This window comes from Acinonyx jubatus, chromosome C1 (assembly GCF_027475565.1).
Source record: "Acinonyx jubatus isolate Ajub_Pintada_27869175 chromosome C1, VMU_Ajub_asm_v1.0, whole genome shotgun sequence".
In the NCBI taxonomy this organism is placed as follows: Eukaryota; Metazoa; Chordata; class Mammalia; order Carnivora; family Felidae; genus Acinonyx; species Acinonyx jubatus.
The window spans coordinates 71,751,388-71,775,774 of NC_069381.1; the positions used below are offsets into that span (position 1 = coordinate 71,751,388).

Below are 24,387 nucleotides of genomic sequence, written 5' to 3' on the forward strand. Positions count from 1 at the left end.
TATTGAAAGCTATTCCCTAAGATTTCAAAGAAGAAAATAGTATCTGCTGTCATTATCTCTATTTAAAATTGTATAGGAAGTCCTATCCAGTGTACTAAGAAAGATAAGAGAAAGGCATATGATTAGAAAGGAGAAATATGAGTCTTTATTTGTAAATGATACGATTGTATACAAAAAAAAAATCCAAAAGAACATATAAACTATTAGAATTAAATTTCATCAATATAACTGAATATAAGGTAAGCATATAAAAATGAACTCTGTTGCTATGTCACAACATATATATAAAAATAAAATTTAAAAAATAATACTATGGATAGGAAGATCAAAAAATCAAATACCTAGGCCTAAAAAAATATGGGCAAGGCATTTAATTGAAACTGTAAAACATTACTGAGAGGTTTTTCTAAAAATTTGAAGTAAGGGAAAGGATATACAATATTCTCAAATAGTAAAGATGGGGGCACTGGGTGACTCACTTGGTTAAGGATCCGATTCTTGATTTCAGCTCAGGTCTGGATCTCACGTTTCAGGAGATCAATGCCCCACCTTGGGGTCCATGCTGAGCATGGAGCCTGCTTGGGATTATCTCTCTCCCTCACGCTCTGCCCCTCTCCCGCCTCTCTCTCCCTCCCTCTCTCTCAAAATAAATAAACAAACACTACAAAAACTCAGAATGAAGAAAGTAAAAAAACAACTCACTAAGAAGTCAAAAATATTTTATATGTCTATCTCCAACAAAGATTTGTATCCAGAATTCATTGTATACTAACTACAACCTAACTTGACTTTTTTTTAAAAGAAAAGAAAAAGAAAAAGAAAAACTTTTTTTTAAGTTTATTATTTATTTTGAGAGAGAGAGACAGAGAGAGAGAGCATGCATGCGTGAGTGTGGGAGGGTCAGAGAGAGAGGGAGAGAAGGAAACCCTGGTTTCACGCTGTTAGCGCAGAGCCCCATGCAAGGCTCGATGCCACAAACCATGAGATCACGACCTGAGCCAAAATCAAGAGCTGCATGCTTAACTGACTGAGCCACCCAGATGCCTCCTAACTTGACTTTTAACAAGATAAAAAAATTTAAAATCGGGCCACCTGGCTGGCTCAGTTGGAAAAGCATGTGACTCTTAATCTCAGAGATGTGAGTTCAAGCCCCACTTGGGTGTAGAGATTATTTAAACTAAAAAAAAAAAAATTAATGCAAATGAATATCAAATAAATAGACATGTAGGAAAATAAACAGCTTCAGGTATTACTTGAACTGACATCAACTAAATATTAGAAACAAAAGTATAGACTTCTAAAATTATGAACAAATATTAATATTTACAATTTCAAAACTCCTTGTAATTTTCAGAGCATGTTCACATTCCCACTTTACAGTTTTAACTAAAATTGAAAGATGGCTTGACAACATTGCTGTTCATTTGAATGTCGAATGACAAGATTTAAGTGTTCTTACTAGGTGCCAGGCATTGGCTAAGCAATAGAGTGGCATAACAGAAATAGTTCCCGCCAGCATCTAATTATTACCTTAGAAATAAATGCCTAAGTTGCAAATTACTGTAGCAAATGGCATAAACAATTGTGTTTCAAGAACTGGGAAATTTTTCATGGCATTTGATACTATAATTCATATCTAGGCATTTATCCTAAAGTAAGAATTAGATGCATGATGAAATTCACTGCAGAAGAGTTTGTAACAAAGAAAACATGCAAACAACATAACCATCCAACAGTGGAGCAATAATTAATATATTATGGTATCTCCAGAGATAAATGGAACAGTAAGTCCCATGAGTACCATGTGAGAATTCTCACTTTACCCCATCTTTTCAAAACTAGGAATAACCTCTTTAAAATTACTGTAGGGAAAGATGAGATTTGTTTTCATTTACATTTCTTTATGACTAAATCTGAACATCCTGTAAACCTATTTGTTGGCCATTGGTATTTCTTATGACTTGTCTGTTTTTATCCTTTGGCCATTTTATCTGATGGACATTTGCATTTTATTAATTTGTAAGACCCGTTTATATGTTGAGCAGGAAAAAGAAAAGTATAGAAATCTTTGTGTCTACTATATTCTCAAGGGTTAGGCTTGGTGTTTTAATAGGAGTCAACTCATTTAAAAATCAAATTCTTATCTCTTATTTTAACTTGATGAACACTATCAGAAAGGCTAAAATAGAATTCTCAATAAGCCAAGTTCAAAATACTAAAACTCAAGTTAGGCTCTTGGCATGGAAATGAAAATGTATGAAGTTTTAAAGAATTAACTGTGCTCATCTGTAGAAATAAAACAAAATATTTTAAATATAAAAAAGTTTTAGATAGTATTCAGGTGACATTCAAGAAGTTTTAGTTACCATTAATTACACAAATGAAATTATCATTCTAATATGCCTTACCATATTAGATTCAGATGCCCTTTCTATTCTGTTCTTTTAAAAAAATAGATTTTTTTAAGTGATAAAGCTTTAAGTGACTTTAAGCTTAAGTGATAAAGCTTAAAGTGACTTTAAGCTTGCAAAAAGTGGTCACAGTTTGTAATTAAAATATTTATTTAAAATAACATATGACAGCAAGAGGCACCTGGGTGGCTCAGTCAGTTGAGCGTCTCACTCTTGGTTTCAGCTCAGGTCATATCCCAGGGTCATGGGATTAACCCCGCTCCAGGCTCCACGTTAAACTTGGGAGTCTGCGTAAGACTCTCTCTCTCTCCCTCTGCCCCTCTCCCTGGCTTGCACACACTGTCTCTCTAAAATAAAAATAAAGTAAAATAAGGTATGACAGCTAATCACAGTTCTAATTTTTCTGGTTTAAAGCTTAGTGTGTTGTCAATATTAACTCTACCTAATAACAAACGATATGGAGCGCTTATAACAGTCCTTCTTCCCTCTAACCCCACCCCAAGCCATGCCAAAGAAAGAAGCAAGATACTTAATTTTTTAATATGCCTGAACTTTCCAATTTTAAGAAAATCTTAAATTTTAAGGAAAATATTTTTTATTTATTTTTAATATTTTCTTCTCTTGTGGAAGTGTTATTGAAAAGCACCACAACAGTTGTAATGTTAAATAAATCAAAAACAGTAAGTTATACCTAGCACTTAAGCAACTATCCAAATTCAGTAGTATCAGAAGAAGAGAAGACAACATATGGGATTTTTATTAATTTTTATTAAAAAAAAAAACATTCCTCTTCAAACTACCTGAAGCAACCTATTCCACCTCCCTGACTTACTCCCAACTCCCTCCCATTCGCCACTGTAGCCTATGGGACACACATGTGATTATAAACAAGGTCTGCATCCTGAGTCTCTTCAGACTCCACCTGCACATGAAAGGAAACCTGCCGCCTCACCCAGGAAACTGCTTCCCCTGCAGACAGCAAGAGAGAATGCTATTCATTCTTCTGGACTCTGTAATTTCCATACCTTTCCATACCCCTCCTCCTACCTTGAAGTTCAGAAGTAATGGCAGTATCACCATCCCTCCACCTACCTATCCATCCAACAAATATGTACTTAGTGTACAAATATGTACTTAGATTTAACAACCTTTAAAACCCAGTGAGACAAATGCAAAATGACCGAACAAATAAAAAATTGCCAATTATGAAAGAAAAGAGTAGGAAGCTATATGAGAAAATGAAGGGGATCTAGTCAGGCCAAAGTAGGAGAAAGAGTATTTCAAAAGAAAACAAAGGAGTGAAGTTGGTCTTCGGGGAAACCAAGTGCAACTGGGTATAGAGGGTGAGGAGGAGAGTACTGGAGAGGGTGAGGAAGTGGGTAGAGCCTTGAGGCCATGGACATGAGGGCCAGAACATGCAAGACCTTAAGGGTCAGGTTGAGGACTTTGGATTTTATTCTAAATGCAACCAAAACCACCAGGAGAGTCTTAAAACATCCACTCCTTATCACAGTGACCTACTCATCTGCCCACATTTAACCGGGATGCTTGCTCTTCAGCTCCACCCCAATCCCTTCCGCGTTCTAGATGGCTTCAACGTCTATGCCTTCTCAGTTACACAGCATCCTGTGCTCCGGTGACCTCCACTCCACCTCAAGCAAACTTCTCCCTTTTTCCTTGTCCCAAACTATTCCACCTATGAAAATCCAATTCCAGTATTTCATTCTCAGACCAGTCCTACTCTTCCACTCCCTAGCATGCCTGTCCTCCAACCTTCAAAATTTTTTATTTGATTAGCCAAAAATTGAAAGTAGTTCAATCTCATTGGAATAGTGAAAACTTATTACTATTTCCTCCATCCCTACCAAGGCATGTCGGCTTCTCTACACCTTCCTCCATGCTCATACCAACATATGTGAACTCATTCACAAATAGAGATGCTTGATTACGGAAAGTGAATCATACCAAATACAGAATTCTGTCACTCTTAATGTTAAACATTTTATAAAAATAAAAGCTATGAACAAATCTCAAGCCAGCAGATACAGATCGAATTCATTCTTCAAGTTGCCTTACATTACTCTAGGTGCACACACCGCCGGTGGTTCCCCTCCAAAGGGAACTTTCGCTTGTTGTCTGGTGCAACTTGCTAACCCCTGAACACCTTGAAGTGGGCTCTTCTGTGGAGCAACGTGCTTCCAATGTTGGTAGTTGAGGAGAACTGATGCTCGTGACTGAAAACATCTGGGAGAATGGTTTTTCACAGCCCTCCAGCAGAGGATAGCAGGTCTCAGGCCATAAGAACAGAAGCCATCCACCTTTCACCACCTGGTTTGCCACTGCCCAAGAAATGTGCATGGTGGCCTGCTGGCAGGTATTGAGGGAACCACCACCATGAGTAGGCAAGGAAAATTAAAACTCACTTATGGGGTTTGGAAAGAAAGATGGCCAGCAGGACAGAAACTTGAGATTCCTTCTGTAGTAGAACCAATGGAAGAAACAGATGAGAATTTTAATGAAAATATAATGGAATTACAGCACAAAAAACAAAAAAACAAAACCCAGTACTTTCAGGAACTAAAAAACATGATTTATTAATTAGAAATTCAATATCCAACAGAAAGAGAATGACTGCCCTTGAGAACCACACTAGTGGTCAGAAAAGTCAGGTGGAAATACCTCACAAGAAACCCTGTGACAGACCCCGAGGGAAAAGGCAAGTCGTGCAGAGATCAGATCCAGGAGACAAAACAAGGAGGAGGAAAGGAACATGTGGAGAGGTAATAATCACATAAATAATGGAAAACAACTTTTAGCATTCAAGAAAGTCTTGAGTCCCTGAATATCAAGGATAAAGAGGAAACCCTGCCAGGCTGTCAGCACTGTGGGACAAGGACTTTGCGGGATGGTGGAAAGCTGGAAGTAGAGGTGCTGCTTAGGGACACCAGGGCACTGACGCCAGGCCTCCCTAATGCTGGGTTTGGTTCACACACCAGTAGAGCCCAACGTCTATACTTAATGCATCACATGGAAACATTAAGCACAAAGACTGCTAATGTTCTTCTAGGGTCTGGCAAGCTTCCTGTTGTCTTTTGTCACTAGCATCTTAGGACCAGCCTCAGAGACTCCACGGTAGTCATTTCCTTCCACAGTCTATCTGAAACATTGCAAGTGCTATTTTTTTTTTTTTTTTTTTTTTACTTATTTTTGAGAGAGCGAGAGAGAGAGAGCATGCAAGAGCATTAGCGGGGAGGGACAAAAGGGGGAGAAAGAAGATTCCAAACAGCCTCCGCACTGTCAGCACAGAGCCTGATGCAGGGCTCAAATTCACGAACTCTGAGATCATGACCTGAGCTGAAATCAAGAGTTGGACGTTTACTTGACTGAGCCACCCAGGCATCCCTGTAGGTACTAATTTTTAAATGTTATATGCCCAAACTACTTTGGTAAAAATTAGAAGTATAATAAAAAGAAAATATTCATAGATAAGGTAAATGCATGATTGTTAAAAGAAACCCTTACTTTTATTTATGACATGTATATGAAGGTAGTATGGTCATAGTTAAGAGCAGAGACTCTGGATGCCTGCCACTTACTAGCTCTGTGATCTTGGGCAAGAAACCTTTTTGTGTTTTGGTTTCCTGAAAAATAAATGGAGTCAATAGCACCTACGTGTTAAATGAAAAGATTCAATGAGCTAGTACATGCTCGGCACCGGGAGCTTTGTCTGGCACATAGCAAACACTCGGTGAATAATAGCCGTGCTGCTGCTGCCACCATTGCTTGCGACAGGAAAACAGCACCGTACGTAGAACCTTAACTTCAGAATCAGAAGAGTTGAGCTCAGCTGCCAACTTTAAAAGTTAAGAGTTTTATACCACAGCCACGGTACTTAATCCTTCTATGCTTACATTTTTTTCAAATGTAAAACAGGAATATGAATACTTTTCTCTTTCAACACCCATCTGTCTATCCACAAACATCACCTGAGCATTTACTATACACCAGCTATTGTCTAGTGGCTGGAATAAAAATCTGAGTAAGAGCTCACAGTCTAGTGAGCTCGTAGTCTAGTGAACCATACTCAGGAACCTTAGTTTCCTTTCATGTGAGCATTTCTTAAAGCTCCCTTTGTTTTAGGAGGTGAAGAAAGGACCACAAAGGGTAAGTATGCGTTTTAGCAAAAGTACTATGATTTAAAAAAAAAAAAAAAAAAAAAAGGCAACTTTAATGTTGTTAGCAATTGTTGGGCAAAAAATGTGGCCAGGTCCTGAAATTACTGTGTTGTGGTATTTTAAGAAAAATACTATCGAGCAGTCGGGTCATTGGCAAGTAACTCCTGTAGACCATATGGCAGTCTTAGGACTGAGGGAGACCGGAGAAAAGCAGAATCACATTTCTGGTCAGAGAAGAGGATAAAACATCTCGGGGAGACTCCTCTGTCCAGAGGCTGGACCATGTAGTAGACAATTTGCCTCTCTGAATGATCTTTTGAGACATGAGTGTCCTTTGAATAAACAGCTCTCAAGCCATTGTCTGAGAGGAGCTACTATTACTGGATTCCTTGTTGACTACATCGGTCCCCTTTGAGAGCGTCCTGCCTTGGCATATAGAGTGGGGGATTAAAGTGGGAACAAGCTCTTGGTATCTCTTCTATGTCATCACAATAATAAAGACCTTATCCTAAAGCTTCCTGGCATTAAGAGTGCTTATTTTGATCATCCCAAGGGAGCTGTCTATAGGAAGGGGTGGGACAAGTTGTTCCCCTGTAATCTTTTAGTAAACTCAGGGGGCTTTAGAATGTTTACACTGATAACACCAGACAATCACTAATAAAAAATTAAACACAAAAGAGACTGAATTCACAGGAGAGTCCAAATGCCCATTCTTTATAAAGAAACAGTGCGGGACAACATGTTTTCATCTGTCACCATCAGTTGGCATTTAATAGCTATAATTTAAAATTCTATATTAAAAGCCTCACAGAAATTAGAATCGCATCATACTTGAAACAGTATTAAGTACATTGAGACATTTGGAATCTTTAGAAAGTATGTAATTATACCATTTTTAAAAATTAATATCCAGAATATTTTCCTTGATTTTATATATATATAGCGCCACAATGTAAAACAAACTATATGGGTTATTCAAAATCATGTATTTGGCTCATAATCAGCCTAGCTTTATTACAAATTCACTTAAATGGTGGCTATAAACAAGATTCTGGTTTCTTTTGTGTACGTGAAAAACATTCTAAAAACCAGTATCATTTAAATAAGTATTAAATTAAACTAGAGCTAAGTGGAAATTATCTGGCAAAAAGGAATACTGACATCTATATCTTAAAGTTGCAATTGGATAATAAATTATATTTTAAAAATGTACATAAAAACTCTACTACTCCCACCCGTAAATTAAAGTTTATTTATTACCCAATCATGTTTTAGACTTAAAGTAAAATCCTATCGCTTATAGAAAATAAATCCAACAATTTATCCAAACATTGTTACATAAGAAGTTTTAAGAAACTGTAAATAATTCTTAATACTCTCATTTTGATTCTCCGACTTTTCAAGACTATGTTGTATTTCTTTCAAACATACTTCCTGGTGTTGTGCTTTCTAAATAAAAGAAGAAACAAACATAATCAATTATGGCATTCATATCAAAGGATCAATTAATAATGACATTCATATCAAAGGAGAGTCACAATGTAAAATTTATATATACAGTAATTAAATACACAATTTTAATTTTGAAGACAGAATTCTAACATCTGATATGTTCATTATTTACTTATCTTAGAGCTCACTTTTCTTTAAAATTCAGCATGACTAAAGTACATACATGGTTGATCTTTACTGTGATACTATTTTATTGAAACTATCATAATTAATTTTCACTACCTTTAACATGACCTATTTTAATACTAGTTTTTGCCATTTTCTCTGCCTAAAAATTTCTATTTTATACCATAAGACTTCTGCTGCCTTAAAAATTCCAGTTTTTATAATACGAACATTTTTAGAAATCTTTAAAAATAAAAAGAATTCTAAATATTATAGGTGTTCTTTATTTGAGGAAAAAATTCAAAGCCCAATATATTTTTAAAAATACTCAGCTGCACACAAATTCCCAAATCGATCTGTTCACTGAAAATACTTCAGATAGATAAGTTGCAGATACCATCTAGCTTCCAACTAAAATGTACACACCTTCAAAAGAGAAAGAAATCTTTGCATTCCTTCCTATCAGGTATTCAATGATACCTGATACCTTCTGAAACTGAGTAATGCCCTTTGGGAGAGGGAAGTGGCATGGGATGAAACAATGTGTGAGGATGGGCTACACAAAATCATAGAATGAATATAGTGAATCTTTGCGGAACATCAGTTTTACTCAACAGTTTGGAGGGAAAAAATTAATATGAACACACTTATATTGTAGGGTAGAATGTGAAATGTTTGCGGATTATAGGATAATGTATTAGACTCCAGAGACATTCAGGCTTCAGGAAGGATGGCCTGGGTTAAGGGGGTGGGGCCATGCCTAGGTCTGCATATCCACCCTGCCCCAGGTGAAGCACTTGGGCAGGAAATCTGAAGAAGCCTGCTACCCTGGGTGGGGTGCTGTGGAAGACACCAGGATATAATCAACTATGGGACAGGCTCTCAGGGTGCTTCCAATTCAACTGGAGCTAAGATATGTATATAAAATAAATACTGACCTACCCACGGAACTGTCCCCTGAAAGGACAAAATGCATAGACTCATTTTTCAGTAATGTCTAAACCAATGTTTAGAATTCTAGATTTTTACTCCTGTAAAAATTATCAGATTTAACAGAACCTCAGATCTTAAACTTCTTTCTTTTGGAAGCTTTAACGAAGTACTGGGAAATTGTAGAGAAACCCAACTTATCTTACTATTTTTTTTAGAACTTTAATCACACATATTTTATAGTATCAAAAATTCTGATGGTGGGAAAAACATTAAAAAATCAATCTATAAATAAAAGAGATTTAGAATAAAGGGAAGGCCCATGCTACATTAAAACTGAAAAACGTTTGTTCTGATTAAATTGCCATGGCACTTTTGATGGTGATAAAATGAAACTAAAATTGCATGCCAAAAATCATTTAACTTTTGAATCTTTCACGTTTTCAACTTTTAGACACTTGGGAATACAAAAATAGTTTTCGTGGTGTCTCCGGCTCCCAGAAAAGATAAAGTATCATCATTTTCTATGTAACCAAGTAGATAGTTTTCAAGTAATTTAGTCACGACTAGTGCTAGCTCTCATAGTGCCTTATGCCAACTGACTACTTTCATGAATATTTAGGAAAAGACATTAGAAGATTAATTAAACACGGCCAATTTGGTATTCTCATTTCATGGCTGAGTGGCTCAAAGCACCCGTCTCATATGCAGATATAACAATACTGAATATTTACTTAACACAAACTCATCACCTTCTAAAATATAATATTCATTACTCAAGACAGATATCAAAATCTAACTCATAATAGTTTAAATTGTGTATCTTAAAAAAATGAAAAATTCATACCAGAAATTCCTAAGTAGATTATATCTGTAACTCATTAAACAGTCGTCATGCAAAAGTAATATGCAGGAAAGGGCCTGATGAGACTTGGGGAAATGTAATAGAAGCTACCAAGGATGCAGTATAATAATTCTTTGGCATAATCATGACATCTTAAATTTTTATGATTTATATAATTTGTTATTTTTAATATTACCAGTAAAGCAATCCCTTCACTTCATACTTTAACTAAACTATACAGTAAGAATGTTAAATGCTAATTTACTTTTTATGAAAATATATTAAGCCCTACAAATACTTACACTGTTCATTTTGCAAACAAGTTGACTTTGTTCTTCATTTTTCTTTCTAAGCTCAGTTTCCAGATCTAATATTTTAATCTGTAAAGCCCTCTCTCTAGATGACATTTTCTCTATTTCTTCAGAAACCTATAATTTTCATTAAGAGAGTAAAATAACTAAATATGCTTTCTTTAAAGTATGACTTAAACACTTGACATAGTTATACTATACCTCTTTTTTCTGAACAGATATTAACTGTATATTAGCTTAATTAGAAAATGTCTAAAGATGTTCTATCTTGAAAAAATACATATAGCATAAGCATGCTTATTTCTCTTTGCAGTTAAAAATATCTGCAAAATTAGCTTGAGATGGAAGAAGTATACACATTTGCACTCCTCTGTGACTTGGGTAGGTGTTTTTCCCAATACTGTATTTTCTGCCAACTTGCCAGTTGCCATCCTACTGTATGGATATTCACCGTGGGGTCTAGAGTGCTGACAGAGCATAGAAGGTTCTCATCCAATGCTACTCACAGATTGGATGGATGAGATTGGGACAGAGCAGGAGATGTATACACGTCACTCACACACAAGAAACTGTTTTTTCATTCATTCACTTACAAAGTGGTCTGAATTTGAATTTTCTATTTCTATGATGGTTTATTTTAGCAGAAAGCCTAGCTGAGCTATGTTCATCCAATGATTCAGATATGTGGGAGCCTTTCTGCAAGAATTCTGGGTTGGAGCCAGAAGAGTAAGAGTGGAGGCAGGGCTAATTCAGGAGTAAGGAGCTAGTGGGAAGGACTGTCCTCTAACTATATTCCTACTGTAAATTTAGTTCTAAGTTATTGTAAAGTAATTTACAAAAATTTCTTTTGCACAAATTCCAAAGGCGATTGTGAGTGAGGGATGCTTGCAGGATGTAAAGCTGTAGGAGAAAGAGCCCTTGACAATGTCCTCAGTGTGGACAATGGTGACAGGGCAGTGCTGGCACCCTTACCTGGCAGGAACTAGAGACAGCCCCATGTTCCAGTGAAGCAGGAGAGAAAGGAGAACGTAGACACATCTCTGGGGAACTCTCAACACTTCTGAGAAGGAATCTGAGAACACCTACCATTTCTGAAGTCTACCTAGGCTGAACCCAGGATAAAGGCATTTATTTTCCTTTCAAAGGTTGATGGGGCTGTGAAATCTGGATTACATTCCTACCGTTGGCAATACATTTTGCTACCTAGTTTTTATTCAATGTTGTGCCTTTCAAAGTCAATTTAAATTGGTTTCTCACAATTAAAAAAAATCTAGATAGATAGAAAGATGACACTTGCAATGTATGAGCCACACTTCAAGGACATCAGATTTTATCTAACTTATGTGGAATTGCCATTCACAAGTTCGTGAAAGACATGGGTGGAAAAGAGTTTAGAGGGAAAGATTCAGAATTTGGTAGTGGACATGTTAAGGTTGAGATGTTAAGTAGAGATGTCAAGTAAGTAGCAGAAAATCTGAGTCTAGATTTCAGGGGAGAGAGAAACCTGGGGAAGAGATACACATTTGAGAGTCATCATGGTAAAGAGGATCTCTTTTTAGCACCATTTAATCTGATGAGGAAACACATCATCCCCATTTACTAATTAGGAAACTAAAAGTTTAGAGAAGTGACTCACTCTGGGTCAGGGTGTAATGTCACCCTGAATTCAAACCCAGTCAGAGCCAGAATTCAAACCTAGTGCCTGTTGGAATCCAAAGACCACTTTATGCCCTTTCAAGATTACATTTTCAAATCATTTGATAAATGTATTTTTTCCTTAAGACCCTCCTGAATCATTTCCCAACACCCCCAGTTAAACTAACGACATCCTCTGGTGTACCTTGCACCCTCCCACTGTTGTAGCACCTACATGCTGGATGACGTTTGTCTGCTTGCCTATTATCTCCCTATTGGACTATGAGTGTCCTGAGAGCTGGGGCCAGGTCTGTTGGAGATGGTAAAAAAGACATGACTTCCAGGTAACCCATGAGCTGGACCTGGGCAATTGGAGGTTCCCCACCTTCTCCCCTATCCTTGAGGTATGTGTTTTGCTTTCCTTCCCTGGTCCCAGTAGCTGCTCCAGGTAAATAGCCTTGAGAATGAAATGTGACGTTGAGATTTTCTGGTCTGGGTACATGACTGAACCTAGTTAAAGGGCTTCCTTATAAACTTAAGAGTCTGTCAGGTGGCTGTGGAAATCTACTCATCTTGTGGCTGTCCAAGACAACTCTCATGTTCCCTTGCTTATTAAACCTGCTATTTTCCAACCAGGAATGGTGCATCTCTTTCTACGGTCTCTCTCTGCCCTCCACATGTGGGTTTCTGATTACACCAGGGAAACTGCCGATGAGCTTGGGAACTAACAAGGTCTTATTCATCTTTGCATCTCGAATACTAGCAGAGTGCCCAACACACAGTAAGATATTTATTAAATGCGAACCAAATGGATTTAACTGGAATTCAATTTTTCGTTAATTCTTGTATGTATTTATGCAATAATATTAGGCAAAAAGAAAAGGGAATGGAGCTTTACACCTCACCAGATCCTAACCAAAATGTTCGATAATTTGCACAACTGCTTTTTATTCAAAAAAACAAAACAAAAACAAAAAGGAGGGGGGGAATTCTTTCCATGTTTTCCATCTCTGCCCTCTACCCTGCCACATCATCATTCACCTAGTGAAGTAATTCTGTACCAGTAATACAGCTGTTTAGCTCCAAAAGGGAAAAGTTGGTAAAAAACAAAAATGTAATTGCTCTCTTCACCCTGTCATCAGGATAAAAACAATAACTGTAGGTTTGGTAAGATGAGATATTGTCTGTTTAAAAAGACGACTCTTCGGTAAACTAATTAAAAAGTTTCTAAATAAAGGCCATCTGTACCTTTTGTCTTCCTTCTTCTAAAGCAGCTTCCAGCTGTCTGGCCAATGCTGTATGTTCTGCAGATTTCTCTTCAAATTTAAGATTGCTGTGCTTAAGACATTCTTCTTGGTTTGCCAGTTTCTTTTCAAGCTCTTTATTTTCTGCATCCATCTGTTCTAATTTTCTTTTTGCAGAAAACATATATTTTAAAATTATAGTGTATAGAGAAAAATGTAACACCAATTTTAAGTCAATTTAATACTTACTGTTTAAGGTTTTCACACTTCAACTGAATAAGATAATTTTCCTCTTCCAAAGAAAGCTTTTTTAGAAGATTACGATTTCCATCAACCTAAAAGAAGGGGGGAAAAAGTTTTCTTGGTTATTTTCTTTATAAGCAACTTCCAAAGAAATCTATGTACTTTAGTGTTAGAATAATCATTAAAGAAACAAGAAGGCCTAAATATTATTATTACTCCTACACAGAGAGACTCAAAGAAAAAATTACATTTTTAAAACATAAGTTCTTAAATTCCTGATTAAGTTTTTTTTTTTCAAAAAAACTATGCTGTCTCATAGGAAATCATCTACTAGAAGGTTTTTTCTGAAAGATGGCAATTAAAACATTCTGAACAATGCTTTGTTGAAAAAGGATGTTTATTTTATTAAGTAAATTTGAAGACTAAAAATCATTAATCTCCTACTGTTGCATATTTAGAGTTACTCTTACAGTTTCCTGCTTCATCTCAAGATAGTGAATGATAATTGAACATCTATGAAGTTAACTATGAGTGAAAACTGTATTTGTGAGAAGCAAAATAAAATGAACAAACAAATCAACCGAAGACAACTTGTTCATGCCAAGACCAAATACTCTTCCCATTGCTTCAAAAGCTATACTTATTTTAAGAAGCCTTGAAAATAATTTTTTTCTCATAATTTAATTTATAATTTGAGTTATCTATGTAGATTTGGCATTCTCCTACAAAAATCTCTTCTCGGGAATTTAAATTTAGCAAAGATTTATTTGCATGTTTTTTTTAAAAGCAGGATGCATTTCAAAATTAAAATCCCGGTTACATTTGGAAGATAGACAGGGAGTTGTTTTTGCAAATAAACAAAAAGACTTGCTACCTCCTTGTATATACTTCTTTGAAAAAGTAATTAATTAAAAAAATGTTTGTAAGAGCTTACTCTATGCTAGGTATTGAATTAGAAGATGGTATGTGGATTCTCTCTCTCCCTCTCTCTCTTCCCCTGCCCTGCTCATGAGCATACTGTCTCTCAAAATAAATTAATTAAAAAAAAAAAAAAAAAGGAGATGGCTATGTGGTGACTAACAGGGCATCGATGATCCCTGTTCTGATGGGAGTAAAAAAAAAAAATAATAATTGAGAATAATCCAAATGAATTTGATGCACAATTCTAATGAAAATAAATTCTAATTTTTGTATGGTAAGTTATGATAATTTGGCTTATCATGATATCAAAAAGATAAATGTAAACATAGTATTGCTCCTCTCATGCTATTACTGTGTTCTCAAATGTCTAAATACAGATTTATACATATAAAATGAGCTATTTTAGCTACCAATTTTCCACGATAAAATACTATAAGAATAGGTTGCAAAATATTACAGCATCTGCAATAAACTGATAAATTGACTTAAATGGGAGTTAAAAAAAAACAAAAAAGCAAAACAAATCAACTCCTGACATGAGTGCCCTCAACTGGTGAAATCACTCCAGAGTATTCCTTTAACGTATCTAGAAGACAGCAAAATGACAGCTGGACACCTGGCCCTGAAGCTCCCTAACAGTGTGCACCTTGTCCGCACATCTCTCCCTGTAGTGCTGCACACTCTCCTGACACTCGTGAAGCCTCCATTCCGCCGCCGTCACCGAATCGCGGACGTGCTCTAACTCCTTCAGATGAGACTCCGTCTGGCCTCTCATCTGAGTTGGAGCATTAGGGAAATAAGTGCAAGGTCACACATTCAGCATTAATGTCTTCACTACCTTACATACTACATATGCTCGTAATACAATGAGTATTTTAGGTATAATGGTTTTAAGCAAAATGATTCAACCAAATAAATACGAATAAACATGAACTTGGACTCTGCCAACTAAGAACATATAACTCAAAAGCGAGCTGCAATTTAGTTTGCAAAAAGTCTGTTGAGTAACTAATATAACACTGTATGTTAATTATACTGGGATTAAAATTTAAAAAGTAGTTGAAAATAAGTTTGTTGAGTAAATGCATATAATATTAGCCTGCAGGGAGAATGTTTAACGTACTGAGGAAAGCAAACTTCCTGAATCCTGTAATTTATACTCAGGCATAGTTATTACTAGTAAAGCTAGTGTGGTAGTTTTCTACTACCCAGCCATCAGTCTAAAGTAATCGTCACTCTCTGTCATTCAGTCTTGTAACTCAGATCTTTTAGTCAGAACAGCCTTGCTGCACTCATCTTCGTTCAGGTTGGTGGGGTTTACTATATATTATTTCTAGTTAGCTAATGTCATCAGTACTCAGTAGACTGTAACTTCATCCTTAGTGTTACTGTGAGCAAGTCTCCCTAATTTTATCTACATTCATCCCTTTGGCTAGTGCGGTACCTCACTGTGGCATTTTTGTGGAAATGTGACAAGAAGCAAACCTAAGAAATGCTTACATGGCTAATTAAGAAAAAATAACAAGACATATGGCATTTAGGATGTTTATAGGAAGGAAAAAACAAGAGCCAGACTCTGTCCCTGAGACAGGGAACACCTAGAGCTACCGTGCATCACCTGGCACTCTTGATCACAAAAGGTCAAGCAAGAACAAAGTGTACCTCTGGGTCCCCAAACATCTAAGAGCCCATGAGAAAACCATGAGAGTCAACAGTGGAAAAGGAAAAATCTCATCTTAAAAAATGACTTTTCTAGGGGCACCTGGGTGGCTCAGTCAGTTAGTGTCTGACTCTTGATTTCGGCTCAGGTCATGATCTCACATTTCATGGGTTCAAGCCCCATGTCAGGCTCTGTGCCAACAGTGCACATTCTGCTTGGGATTCTCGCTGTCTCTCTCTCTCTGCCCCTCCCCTCCTTGTGTTCCCTCTCTCTCTCAAAAGTAAATAAACTTAAAAAAAAAATGAATGGAAGTTTCTTAAAAAAAAAAAAAAAAAGACTTCTGGTTTAATACCAGTTAGAAGACATTGTGACCTCGTGGTATCTGAAAATTACAGGCTTCTGCCCCATCAGCCTTTTGAACAGGTTTTTTTAATAGGCTTTTTATTTACAGTGCTGCTTAGCAAAAGAGACCTTAGCAGTGGTATGTCTCATGAGAAAAAGAGACCAGAACACATGAAATGCTAGACATGCTGCTAAAAATAGGTGAAAAGTAATTCTAAGAAAGTAGTCAGTTGCATGTTAGGTGGGCTATCTTTATCTCTGTTTAACCAGCAGAATGCCCACTCTGGCTGACCTCTTCTTCACACTCATGCCTCACTCAGACATCTCGATCCCAAATGTGGGGGCAACCCAGAGATAGTCACCTTATTATACTCAGTTGGAAGTGACTGGTAACATCCCATGATCTCTCCAGCTAGGAGTCAGTGTCCTAGGACTTCCACTGCTTCCTTACCAAAACAACATGACAAGACCCAAAGAGGGATGAGGTTTCATTTAAAAAGTTAAAAATATTCGCAAAAACATCCTAACTTGCCAACACTGGCCTTCCCCTCATTCTGTTGCAATGGGGTGACAACGGGAAATGATGCTGTTTTTTAAATATTATTTTTCCTCCAAATATTCTCTGCATTTACCAGAGAATATTTACTTTGCTTTTTAGACACAAAAGATTTAGTACCAGAAACAAAAAGGTGGGATTAAAAACGAGAGATATTCAAGTTTGCATATTTATGGTTGAGGAAGCTCAGGGATTAAGTGATAACCATTTTTTTTTTTGAGCTATGTTAAGTCTGCTCTTATATCAGAAAAATTAAACATTTATGCTGTTTTCAAAATATTAAGGAAAAAGTAAAAAAATAAAAAAAAAACTCATACAAACATTTCAAGCCTGGAAGAAACATTATCTCTTTAGAAAACAAACTCCTACAGAGATTTAAGACAGATAATTCCTAGGTCTAAACTAGAGAAAACAACCACAATGAAAGAATAGGTATAGTACTCATAAAGTACAAAACGTATAAATAAAATATTATTTTATTGCTTAAAACATCAAACTCACCTTCTCTAACTTTTTATTTTTGTTTTTTGTTATTAGGTTATTTTCATGTAGCAAATTTTCACATCTGCTTTTCACCATTTCAGCTGCTTCTTGCAACTTTTGTATCTGAAAATAGAGTAACATATTTTATTATTAAGACCACAATGTAAGGGCACCTGGGTGGCTCAGTCTGACTCTTTGTTTTCCGATCAGGTCATGATCTCAAGGTTCGTGAGTTTGAGCCCTGCATCAGGCTTTATGTTCATTGCATGGAGCCTACTTTGGATCTTCTGTCTCCCTCTTTCTGGCCCTCCCCTGATCATGATCTGTCTCTCAAAAATAAATAAATGTTAAAAAAAAAAAAGGCTATAACGTAAAATAAAAAGCAAATCATTATTTCCCTATCAATACCCTCAGTATCTTTATCTTATGTTATTCCTGCTTTAATATAAGAATAGATCAGTGCTCTATTCCAAACTACAATCCTTTTATGACTTATCTGTCTTTTCCCATCAATACTTCTAGTCTCTCCCCTTAAGACTGAATATTAGAGAGATCTATGCTTGCAGGTCAATGAACTTTAAGGAGAACTAAAAAAAATAATAAAAAAAAAAATCTGAAGACTAAGGAGTAATTGAAATATGCTGACATGTATGTCCACATGCATATTTATTTGGGAAGAGTCAGATTTATTACAACAAAATAAAATGCGTTTTTGTTTTTTTTTTAAAAAAAGAACATTTGATCCAAACTATACCAATTATTTTACCAATTCCATACCAATTATTTTACACTCCAAAATTTAAAAATGCTCAAAAAAAAAAAAAAAAAAAAAAAAAAAAAAAGAAAATCTAAGCACTTCATACAAAGCCCAGAGCCTAGAACATGCACAGTATTCTTGCTGAGGGATTAAAGCCAAACACACAGCTGGAGGATACAGATGTCATTCTCCATAATGTGTCCCGCAGTCCACTATGGCCTCCATCTTACCTCTGGTCTGGTAAGCTCCACATGACTGCAATATATATTCTTTAAGTTTATTTTTATTTATTTTGAGAGAGAGAGAGAGTGCAGGGGAGGGGTAGACAGAGAGGGAGAGGGAGAGAATCCTAAGGAGGCTCCATGCTATCACCGTGCAGCTCAACGCAGGACTTGAACTCATGAACTCTGAGATCATGATTTGAGCTGAAACCAAGAGTCAGAAACTCAACCAACTAAATCACCCAGGAGCCCCATGACTACAATATTCTAACTGGATGTCTCAACTTCATTTTCCCATCTAAACCATCCAGATGTACTTCCTTCCTACCTATCTACACAATGCCCTGCTTAAGCTTTTACCTTTAGTTCATTATTCTTTAATTAAAATGCTCTCTCATCCAGTAAAATCAAGCTCTTTATTGACTAGTCTGTTACCATTGTTCAAGGACCTGCATAAGTCCCATCTTCTCATACATATTTTCTTGAATACTACATTTCCAAAACATAAGTTTTTCTATAAATTGCCACTGAACACATGCTGTATTCCATATATATTTTTATATGTTCTTTTCCAGGTCTTTCATGTGACTAAATCAGAATTTTACTTTTTTTATTGGGAAAGAGGGAGTGTTGAGCTTTAATGACCCTAGAAGGGAGTCATTATTCTACATCAATACCATGACATATATAAGATGACAAATAAATATAACTAAGTTTAACAAGATTGTACCTAAGGTTTACATTACACCTACGTAATTAATTTTAGATTGACTTTTAATTCTTTTTAATGTTTATTTATTTTTGAGAGAGACAGAGCACGAGCATGGGAAGGGCAGAGAGAGAGAGGGAGACACAGAATCCAAAGCAGGCTCCAGGCTTTGAGCTGTCAGCACAGAGCCCGACACAGGGCTCGAACTCACAAACTATGAGATCATGACCTGAGCCAAAGCCGGGTGCTTAACTGACTGAGCAACCCAGGTGCCCCTAGATCTACTTTTAGGAATACCCAGTATATACATAGTCAATGTATGAATCAGGAATCAGCAGAATCATCTACTTATTAAAATATACGAGGCGTTAAGAAATAGATGGGACATATATTCTATCACAAGATAATAGCTCCACCTTAATTTAGATCATTAAAAATGCAGTGTTTTAAACTGTCTACAAAATTTAACATTAAAATGAATGCAATAGTCACCTGAGTTTTATATACTTCAATAAGGGCTTTCTGTTGTTTTTCTACTTCTTGCAATTCTAAGAGTTCATTTTCAACAGAAACAACCTCATCCTTCAAAGCAGCAAGGGTAGTCTAGCAAAGAATATATAAATAGATTTTATAAATCATTAGAATTCACTTATACTCTGGTGCTACAGGGTTATAAAAACATAACTCATTTATCAACAAAGTTAATAACATAATTATCTTTATTGCATAAAATTACCATTTAAATTTAAGAAGTTTAAAAAGTTAGTAATAATGAATAACTATAATAAGACTTATGTAAGACATATATTTTTAAAACTTTTAAAATTTCCTGACAAAGAAAGACTTGGAAAATAGAAAGACCATGTTCTTTGATGGGAAGATTCAATACTAGTGACATATCAGTTTTTTCAAAACAATAACACTTTAAGTGCAATTTCAACCAAAAATACAACAGTTGGGAGGAGGGGGAATATAACAAAATTAATTTTAAAATTCATATGGAAAAATAAATGGGAAAGACTAATACAATTCTGAAAGAAATACTAAGGTAGAGAATCTCAGTACTTATTAGATATTAGGTTGTATAAAGAACTAAAATTTTTAAGTTTACTGTGTGTGTATGTGTATGTAAATATACATATACATATATATAATATATATATATTTAATTTTAGAATTTAAAAGTCAATGGAAAAGACAAAGAAAAATACACCAAAATTATATTTAGTATATGATAAAGGTTGAATTTTTAAGTCAATGAGAAAAATGTGGATCACTAAATAATGGTAATAAGACAACTGTTTAATTATTAGAAAGAAAATAGATTAGCTAACTCCACCCAATATTATTTTTTGTATTTATTTTTACAAAATATATTTATATACTTACATAAAATAAAGCTTTAAAATTTTTCACAGAAGATACAGCTAAAATTTTGATTTTAGGATAGCAAAACCGCTACTAAGCATAGAATCAAAAAAAGATATCAAGCATTCTAAGGGTTTGGGATTTTACCTTCCAAGTTTACAAGTTAGCCTGGAACAGTTTCATGGATGCTAGCAAAGGATGTGAGACTCCTGGGTCAGAGACACAAAACTTCATTGCAGCAATAGCAGTAGCCAGATGCCAGATTTGCGGTAGCTTCCTAAGCCCCAGCTCCCACAGGGCAACACTGTGAGGGCCAGATGACACTCACACCTTTCAGGGGAGGCACTACCGAGGTGCAACCCTGAGTTTAGGGAACCCAGATCTCTCATAACAGGCAGTAAGTATGTCTGCCCTTTGGTAAGGAAAACATTGCTATCTCCAAGGATGTCCATTATACAAACATCCTTGAAAAGATAGTCTGGATCTCAAGCAGTCAGTCCTTTCTACTTGTAAGATAGGCAGAAATGTGACAGACTCAACAGAAGCCATAAAAGAAAAAAAATATGTATACATACATATGTGTAAATGCATCTCCCTGAACTTCATTGCCCCCTCGAAAAATTTAAGAGGCAAACAAAATGTAAAAGAGAATAACAAATTATGACAAAAGATTAATACCTGAGTTCTTACATGTTAATTAGAAAAAAGACCTAAAGGATAATGAGTAGGTAATTCATAAAGGCAGAAATGTAAATGACCAATAAATACATGAAAAAACATATTTACTGGTCATTAAAACATACTCTGGGCACTGGATATTCTTCTATTAATGAAGAAAAGAAACAAAAAATCCCTTCCTTCATGGGGCTCACATACCCCATGTATAGAAAGACAAAAACAAGGGATAGATGAACGCAAAACAAGAACATGAAGTAAAACACACCCTACATGAACTGTGGATGGGCCAAGGAGGTCTCCAGAAGGGACTTTTGAGCAAACACTGAAAGTGTGGGTCTTTGAGGGGAGGGAATTCCCATAGAGCAAGGCAACGGTGGGAGAAGCCCTGGCCAGTCAGGGAAAAACTGTAAGAAGGTCAATGTGGCAGGAAGGGAGAAACCAAAGGGGATAGTGGAAAGATGAGGCCCGAGAAGTAATGGATAGCCAGGTGGAATAATGCTTTGTAGGTATTTATTAACCAGGTATCACTGGAGGGTTTGGGTGGAGCAGTGGCATGGTGCGACTTACATTTTTATGGGAACGACTCTACTGCTGCACTGTAATCTGAGTGCAGGTACAAGGGTGGAAATAAAGAGGCGTTGGGAAGTCACTGTAACTGTGAGACATGCTGGTGGCTTAAACCAGGACAGTAGCAGTGGTGCTGGGGAGAGGTGGTCAAATCCTAGATCTATCTGTAGTAGATCTGCTGACAGACCGGAAGCAGATGGGAGAGAAAGGAGTCAAGGATGACACCAGGTAAAAGAAGGGTGATTGCTGTTACCTGAGATGAGGACAACTGTAGGATGAGCTATTTGGGGGAATACAGAAGCTCTATTTTTGTTGTTGTTGTTGTTGTTGTTGATTTTCCAGAGGGGTGGGGGGGATGGGCAGAGAGAGAGGGAAACAGAGGATCTGAAGCAGGTCCTGCACTGAAAGCAGACAGCCCGATGCAGGGCTCAAACTCACGAACTGTGAGATCATGACCTGAGTGGAAGTCTGACACGTAAGGGCTGAGCCACCCAGGTGCCCCTACAGGAAGTCTATTTTAAACATGCTAACTTTGAGACACCTATTAAATACCCAAGTCGAAATTTCAAGTAGGCAGTAGAATACTTGTCAGGAATTCGGGGGCAAGGTCTAGGCTAGAGATATAAATTTGAGAGCCCCCAGGATATACCTGGTACTTAAAGCCCCAGCACTAGATGAGATCATCTATCAAATTTGGAGAGATCTCTTCTAAAATTGTCTAGTACTGGAAAAAATATAGGGACCTAATTATGATGGGTAATTTGGAAATATATAACACCAACACTAAAAATGAGCCTTCCTTTTGACCATATAATTACAATTCTATCCTAAATGTATCCTAAGAAAACAGATATGCAAAAAGACTCAAGGAAACTGTCCACATTTTTATTTATAGCAGCAAAACACTGGAAGTGGTCCAAAATCCCCAAAACTATATGCTAAAATAGTAACTTTAGTTTCAGTTATGAGATCACAAGAGATTTTTAAATGTTTCCCTTTATGCGTTTCTGTTTTTCCAACTCTTTATAATGAACAAATAGAACTTATAACCATCCAAATAAACTCTTGCAATTTCAAGAGAAGAGGTCACTGGGTCTTGAAAGCAATATCAGCTCAATTTTTTTTTCATTTGAAACATTAAAATCTAAAATTATTCTGGTCACTAAAAGTAACAAAATACAACATCTAGGCAATTTTGCATTGCAAATAACATATGCCAAACACATCTAAACTTCTTTCCTTAAACAAAACCCAGAGAATAATCAATTAAAAATACATGTTTGCAAATTATTCATAGGATGTAAGATGTAAATTTTAACCCAATGATTTTTATACCAGGTAAATTTAAAATTAATTCCATTTACCACGTGATTAAAAATTAGATTCATAATGGATGAAATATTGATTATGCTAATCTTTTCTCTCTGAAGGCTATCAAGGAAATTAAGGAAATAAACATAATAAATAAAATTGTTTCCTCTTCCAAGAAAAAACATTTTAAACATTCATTCAATAAATATTGAGACCTCAGTGTATGTCACACCCTCCCTGGGCATTCTGGGCACACAAAGATGGGAGTTGATAAAGAGATTCATCCTAATTGAAAAGACTGTGGGGGAAGTAGCATTTGAGCTGAACTAAGGCAGTTCTGAGATATCACCAGGAAAAATAATTGCAAACTGGAAATACAGTAAAACTATAGGAATAGATAGAGGAAAACATGAATAAAATGCAGAAAATAATGAGTATTCATATTTGGCTAGAGCCCAGGATAACCAGAAGACTATATTCCCCAGTCTCCCTTGCACCTAGTTGGGGCCACGTACCTGAATAAGTAGAAGGTAGAGTGGTACGGAACTTACAGGAATTCTCCCTGAGAGGAAGTGAAACAGGAGATGAAAAAAAAGGGGGGGAAATAATTCATCTTTTTCCCCTTGCATCCTTCTGCTCGAAACTTGGCTATAATGACTGGCGCTTCAGCAGTCATTTTGGATCATGAGGGTCATAACCTAGGAATGGCAATGGGGGAGAGCTAAAAAGAGGCTAGGTTCTCTGATGCCATATCAGCTTTGAGCTGCCAACTCTGGCCTTCTTTTACATAAAGAGATTCTTTTCTGTGTTCTATTTACTATCCTCCAAAAATTGTATTAAAAAACTGAAAAGGATGCCGTCATCTTTAATCAAGTCTCATCTGGTTACATGTATCTCTAATTGAGAACTCAAACATTTTTTTCTCAGAAAGTATAAAAAAACTTCTCCATTTTTCTCTGGTACACATACAAACCAATCACCCCTTGGATTTGATTAAGTTGGAAAATTCTTTCTGGTTATGAAGCAGCCAAGAACATACTTTCTGGTTTCAAACAAACCAGGCCTGAGGTTACATCCTATCGTAACCATGACACCTAGAAAAAAATCTTACACATTAAAGTTAATGTAATTTTGGATGATTCAACAGATAAAATTGGAGAACAAATAGTTTTTTAAAAAGTTGAAACAGTTGTTCAACCTCACAAGTCTTATTTAATATTGCTGAAAACAACTTCAACACGTATCTGTGTATACAACTATAAACACAAATCTATACACAAGTACATGTCTACATGTGTATGTACAGATATATAGAATATATATATATCTATGATATATATCTATGATACGAATATATAGTTTTATAAGTTGCATATTATAATGATACTCTAATACCCTGACAAA

The 24,387-nt window shown here is 36.0% G+C and overlaps 1 protein-coding gene across 13 annotated transcripts in view; it reads right to left on the minus strand.

The window, feature by feature from the left end:
* Positions 1-24,387, minus strand: part of ODF2L (outer dense fiber of sperm tails 2 like) — a 201,896-nt gene that overhangs the window by 158,359 nt on the left and 19,150 nt on the right. For 6 of the 13 annotated variants that reach the window (XM_027058696.2, XM_053214361.1, XM_027058697.2 and 3 more), the window contains 7 exons: positions 19,552-19,662; positions 17,391-17,495; positions 14,948-15,106; positions 13,417-13,502; positions 13,172-13,334; positions 10,280-10,405; positions 5,635-8,035 (listed from right to left, as the gene is read on the minus strand). In XM_027058696.2, coding sequence (XP_026914497.1) covers positions 7,907-8,035; positions 10,280-10,405; positions 13,172-13,334; positions 13,417-13,502; positions 14,948-15,106; positions 17,391-17,495; positions 19,552-19,662 — 879 coding nt within the window. In that variant the 3' untranslated portion in view covers positions 5,635-7,906. Of the gene's footprint in view, positions 1-5,634; positions 8,036-9,141; positions 9,161-10,279; positions 10,406-13,171; positions 13,335-13,416; positions 13,503-14,947; positions 15,107-17,390; positions 17,496-19,551; positions 19,663-24,387 lie in introns of those variants that run through there. The other 7 variants (XR_008295014.1, XR_008295015.1, XM_053214360.1 and 4 more) reach the window with 6 other exon arrangements.